Below are 6,685 nucleotides of genomic sequence, written 5' to 3'. Positions count from 1 at the left end.
CTAATATGCCAAATAAAGATGCTAGAAAGCCACCAAGTAAACAAAGGAAAAATTTTCAATATTGAATCCAATAAAAAGTATACACTTTTTGGTTACAGCTCTAGACTCAACGAAAAGCTCACCAAATTGGTCCCACACAAACTGCTTATGGTCAATATCCATAAGCTCTCTGCTCTGCCCCTACTCATCTATCTATGATCCTAATTCCTATGTCTCAAATGTCCTTTCACACACTCCCAACAAACAAAGACAAAAATTTCCCTTTAACCAATATATTCATCACTATTTTCCTTTTCTTTATATCTTTCAATTAAAGAATTTAAAATAATGAACTGGCCATCACTTTGGGACAGAAACTTAGCAACTTCGTATTAACATTTTCAGTTGTTGAAGTTCTTGTTTCACTTCAAAAGCTGCTTCAACTCAAACTGTGCACAACCGTTCTCATATTCAACAAGCTCAACAATAACAATACTGAACGTTAATTCCTTCACTATATATTGTTTGTTTATTTTACTATTATTATTATATATTTACGGACACGTGTCAATACGAGTATAATATAAGGTATATATACGAACTGAAAAAATGGGATGCACGGTGTCCAAGCTCGATAACGAGGAAACGGTACGGCGGTGCAAGGAGCGCTGCCGTTTCATGAAAGACGCAGTTTATGCCCGCCACCACCTCGCGGCGGCTCACTCCGATTACTGTGACTCTCTTCGTCTCACGGGTTCTGCACTCTGCGCATTCGCCGCCGGAGAACCACTCGCCGTCTCCGACGACATCCCCGCCATTTTCCTCAACACCGCTACGAAGAAAACTCACCAGCCACCACCTTCTCCTCCGGCCACCGTAACAACCTCCAAACTTCCTAAAGTTTCTGAAACTAATCGCCGGAAACCGCCTCCGAAGCTTAAGCTTCCACACATTCTCTCCGAATCGAGCGTTTGTTCCACGCCGAGAAGCGAGTTTCCGAACTGGTTCTTCCCAACCGCGCAGCAAACTCAGTCCACAGCTTCGGAAACCTCTTCGGTTTGGAATTGGGAGAATTTCCATCCCCCTCCGTCTCCTCCAAGTTCCGAATACTTCCGGCAGCATTCTCAGCCGCCGAATCACATTTCAGAAAATCCGAATTCCGAATCTCTAGGATCCGATTCAGAATCAGGATCCTTTTATAACATGTTCCACTCGAAAACTCATCTTCACGATCGCAAAATTGAAATTACAAACGTTGATTTCGAGAGCAAGAGATTCGGACCAGAATCAGAACCAGTTTGTTCGGAAACGGAGCGAGAGGAGGTTCGGTGCAGTGATTGGGAGGATTGCTACGGCTCCACGAGTTCATCAGAAATGGAGGAAGGAATCGCCGGGGCTAGATCATCGGTGAAACACGAATCAGTTACCGGCGGCAATGTTCCGGCGAGAAAAGACGGGAAGACCGGTGAGGAGGTAATTGAGGAAAAGGTTATGATGAGGCATAAGGATTTGGAAGAAATAGTTGAAGCGATTAGAGAGAATTTTGAGAAAGCTGCGGTTGCCGGAGATGAGTTATCGGAGATGCTTCAGATTAGTAGGGCTCAACTTGATCGGAGTTTCAGTCAGTTGAAGAGTAAGATTTTTATTTTGGAGTATTTATTAATTCTTGAAATTGCGGGAAAATATTTTAAATCAGTTTATTCAATCCAAATTTAATAAGTTTAAATATATTTTTAATTCTTCTTATTATAATTTTATCTTTTTGTTGTAGTAAGTTCTTTTATTTCGTTTGCATCCCTCTCAAAATAAATTTATTTTAAAACAGCCACGGTCAAATTTTTGTTAAGAAAACTCTATGACATTATTAAAATGATGTATTAATGTTTTAAATAAATATTTTTTAGGTTAAATAATATTTGTTCCTCTTAACTTAATTTCAGTTAATTTTAGTAATTTATTTTTGTTCGATTGATCTTTTATTTTAATTTTAAGTAACAATTTAATTTTTTATGTTTTAAAAATATCAACAGTGTTATAATTTTTTTTGTAAAAATCAATAAAAAATTTCAAACAAAACCCATACAATTAATTATCATCTTGAATATAATGCAAATTTCATCAAATTCATAATTTAAATATTTAAATAAACTAATATTTGCATCTCTAACAACATCAAATAAAGAATGAAAATATGAGTTTATTTGAAGATTTGAGTTATGAATTTGATGAAATTTGTATTATATTGAAGAATATAATTAATTTTATAGGTTTTGTTTGAAAATTTTGATGAATTTTTTGAATTTTTGTAAAATAAAAGGATAACATTGTTGACGTTTTGAAACATAAAAGATAAAATTGTCACTTAAAATTAAAATAAATGACCAAATCGGAAGAAAAAAAATATAAATGACTAAAACGTTAACTGAAATTAAGTTAAGGACCACATGTGCTATTTAGTCTATTTTTTAATAAAAGATAAGTTAGAAATCAGCTTACCCGAATGAACCGAGCTGTTTGAATGAGCTAGTTTGATATGTGGAGGGGTCATAACGGATCACATGACATACGAAATTGTAAATGTAGGTATATCTAGGTTTGAATGGTTGAATGCAAGAAAAAAAAAGTTGTATAAATTCCAACTTTTTAGCGTGAATCTCTCAATCTCACTTTGTCACATTTATCATTGGAACCAACTCATTCACATGACTTACAAATCCGCTCTGACGGTCTAAATTGATATAAAAATTGGTCGGGATTAGACTTATAATTTACTAATTCGATTTTGATTGAATTGCCAAAATTAGGCCGGAATACACTCTTACATGATCGATTGACAACTCTACTTTTATGAAAATATTACATTAGATTAAGTTGAATTGGAAAATGATGATGATTTTGAATTTGAATGCAGAAATAGTGTATCACTCGAGTAATTTTTTTAGTCAACTGAACTCAAGTTGGACCTCAAAACCGCCATTGGCAATTAAGTATCGGTTCGATGCCGGTTCGCTTGAAGGGCCGGGCGGTCCGAGGAGCCTCTGCTCCACACTGGACCGGCTTTTGGCTTGGGAAGACAAACTCTCCAAGGAAGTGAAGGTAAGTAAAGATCTTGAATGGAGTATAGTACTAGCATATGAACAACAGGAGTCTTAACTACACATTCTTTAGCACATACTTTTTCCTAGTAGTTGAAATTCATATGGATTTTACCATATTGTGTGAGTACCATTTAAATTTGTTGGAATCCATATCGACTTTAACCAATAAAAGAGTGAGTTAAAAAATGTGTGTTAAATGGTGTATTATTAACATTATTCTATAAATAGTGATGTATTATTAATCTTGAATTGAACCAGTCACTTTTGGTGCATTATTATGGGTGGATGCTATCGTGAACCAATATTATAGATAGTCCAACATATATCAGTGTTTAAAACTTTTTTGAAATATTAACGATGATCAATGATACTTCTTAAAAGTATAAATAAATGGTATTCTTGATTTTTATGGCTGGGATAATTACTCCAGTTTGATAAAATAAGGAAAAATGAATGTGTCCCTTAAAATTCAATTTGTCTCAAATCGATATTAATCAAGTCACATTTTCAAAGGTAAAAACAAGGAGAATTATTTAATTATATTTATGAAAAGTGTAGTCGATCATCGATCGAGTTTCGAGTGTCATCTATCATTGAAAGTTGTAAAAATTAATTTATGCTGCATCTTTTTATTAAAAAAATCACTTCATTTTAAATTTTAATTAAAATCAATTTGGAGTGCTAATGCTTTTGGTTGCATAATTAGGCTAGAGAAGGTGTGAAGATTGAGCATGAAAAGAAATTGTCAGTTCTGCAGAATCAAGAATACAAGGGAGGTAATGAAGCAAAAATAGACAAAACCAAGGCTTCCATAACAAGGTTACAGTCACTAATTATTGTAACATCTCAGGCTGTGTCTACTACCTCAGCTGCAATTAATGGTCTTAGAGACTCTGATCTTGTTCCTCAGCTTGTTGAGCTTTGTCATGGGTATGGCTCTATTCTGCTATTAGTCTATTACTGTTTTTAATTTCTTTTTGGTAGTCAAATGATGTTGTTAGTATGTTACGATTAGTAGTCAGTGTTTTAGTCTTAGAATTTTTTCTTCAACTATTTTGAATGTCTCAGCTCAACCCCTTGAGTTAAGCCTTTGGAGAAACTATTGTTTTTAGTAATTGTCTGTACATAGTATAGAAGGACAGTGAAATAAACATATTCTAGTAAAACGAGAGATTGTACCATTGAGTCAACAAAGCTAGGAACTAAGGACACAAGGTGTTTGACATTCAATCCAAGGCAATTAAAGCATATTATGGGTACTCATTCAATTGCTATTCGTACTTTCATAAATGAATTACATAAATTTCATTGGGCCACCAAAACTTTATTAGAGAAAATATAAGAAGTACGGAGTCTTCTGCCAATTCAGAATCAGTATTGGTCTTAAAAGGCACTTTTTTATGAATTCAACAAAACATATGCTGCTTTCTGTGTTGCCATAATATAGAATCATGATGTGTCTTGGATATAGTAGAATTTCCAATACTCTTTAATTATGTGTGAAAGAGTAATCTACGTGCATCTTTATAATCATATTAAGTTTGACGAAATAACAGTGATAGTGGTTTTATTGAAATTTTGCTAAAATCACAATAACATACTACGATTCCGTCAAACTTAGTGCTAGGTCACTCTTTATAAAACTAACTTATAAGGTGAAGGATGTCACTTATTTTTAGTTTAACTCATTCTTATAAAACTAACTTATAGTTGAATGCAGTATGGCTTACTGCTCCGGTACACCACTAGCTTTGTCGGCTCTTTATTTTCCATATTTTGGTCCAAAGTTCGTTAGCTCTGCCAACTGCATGTGCCTCTTTGTACCAGACTGTTCAACTAGTCCGTAGAAAAATCACACCTTGGCCCACTATTGCACCTGTCAAAATCTTGTGTCATCTAAAAATGTTACACCCCATTTTAGCAAACATGACTTACATCATGGAAACCATTGTATTTGTTTTTCCTTTGAATGAATAGAAAAAAATGGATTGATATTGACCCGAACCAATTCATTATCCGCGATCAATCCTAAATCAGATGAGTCATTTCTTTTCCTGATATATGACGTATGAGATTGCTTGCACGGTTAGTGTAAATTAGTTTTAGAATGACATTTAATGAGAATTCATAACTTTACCCCTTTATATCATTAATTTTAAGATTCAATTACAAGAGTTGGCTGACATGTCGGAATAGTGGATTTACACTAAATGCATGTGTAAAATTAGTTTGCATTGAAGCTGAATCTCCTTTAAACTGATATATAAAAGCAATTATTTAGCTAATAGTTTTGAGAAAAATGTTGGCAACACACTTTTTAACACACGCCCTTTTTAATTAGTTAAAATTCACATCGGTCATACTAAATTTATATGGGACCCGTATGATTTGGTGAGACCTATGTCAATTTTAACCAATCAATAGTGTTTTAGAAAGTGTGTGGTAGAGAGTGTGTTATTAGCACTTCTGTTGTTTTTTATCTAAGTTAAAGATAGAGTTGCCTCTCACAGATTGTTCTCTTATATTTGTGACATGCCAAATACAGAATAATTTACATGTGGAGATCAATGCACCAATACCATGAGACACAAAGCAACATTGTACAACAAGTCCGTGGCCTAGTCAGCCGATCATCCAAAGGTCACTCAACATCTGAATCACACAGACAGACAACTAGAGATCTTGAATTAGCTGTGTCAGCTTGGCACTCCAATTTTTGCAGGCTCATAAAATTTCAAAGAGACTTTATTCTGTCTCTACATGGCTGGTTTAAGCTGAACCTTATTCCAGTCAATAATAATGACAAAAACAACAACATTGAACCTTCTGATGCATTTTCCTTTTGTGATGAATGGAAACTAGCACTTGACCGTGTCCCCGACACGGTCGCTTCGGAAGCAATCAAAAGCTTCATCAATGTTGTACATGTCATATCTGTCAAGCAATCTGAGGAGCTAAAGATTAAAAAGAAAACTGACAATGCTTACAAGGAACTTGAGAAGAAAACTTCATCTATAAAAAATATAGAAAAGAAGTTTTACAACTCATATTCTATGGTTGGTATTGGTGTGCCACACTCTGTGAATGATAATGGACAAGGTTTGGATGCAAGAGACCCTCTTGCTGAGAAAAAATTGGAACTTTCGATTTGTCAACTACGTGTCGAAGACGAAAAGATGAAGCACTCAAAGGCTATTGAGGTTACAAGAGCTATGACACTTAACAATTTGCAGACAGGTTTGCCTGGAGTGTTTCAAGCATTGACAAGTTTTTCTTCATTATTCATTGAGGCTCTTGAATCAGTATGTGTTCATTCATATGCCATGAAATAGGTAATTTGTAATTTATTTTTTCTGCTTTGAGGCTGTTTTTTCGTGGCACTGCCTCTTATTGTTCTATATGTTATAATTGTTTGGTTTATCTTGAAATGTAAATTATGAAGAATTTTTTTATTCTATTTTTCCCTCTTATGGGAAAGGAGATTGGCTCTTTTTGTATAGGGAAATTTCTTAACTTATTGCATCAGAGGATTAGAAATTTGATTGTATAAATAAATCTATGCATTGAGGGCTATGAGGCTATCTAATATAAATTGTTTTATGAATTGA

General features: G+C 34.3%; 1 protein-coding gene across 1 annotated transcript; it reads left to right on the top strand.

Annotated features, from left to right (window-relative positions):
- Positions 1–214: 214 nt before the first annotated feature.
- On the top strand, positions 215–6,685 carry LOC101490151 (nitrate regulatory gene2 protein-like). Its single transcript, XM_004515299.4, has 4 exons — positions 215–1,612; positions 2,891–3,075; positions 3,784–4,007; positions 5,623–6,685. Exons 1-4 carry the CDS (start codon positions 589–591, stop codon positions 6,407–6,409), a joined length of 2,220 nt encoding a protein of 739 aa, XP_004515356.1. The 5' UTR covers positions 215–588; the 3' UTR covers positions 6,410–6,685.

The sequence above is a fragment of the Cicer arietinum genome, chromosome 7 (assembly GCF_000331145.2).
Source record: "Cicer arietinum cultivar CDC Frontier isolate Library 1 chromosome 7, Cicar.CDCFrontier_v2.0, whole genome shotgun sequence".
In the NCBI taxonomy this organism is placed as follows: Eukaryota; Viridiplantae; Streptophyta; class Magnoliopsida; order Fabales; family Fabaceae; genus Cicer; species Cicer arietinum.
Note: the sequence above shows the minus strand (reverse complement) of the source record. Positions and strands in the feature narration are given on the sequence as shown.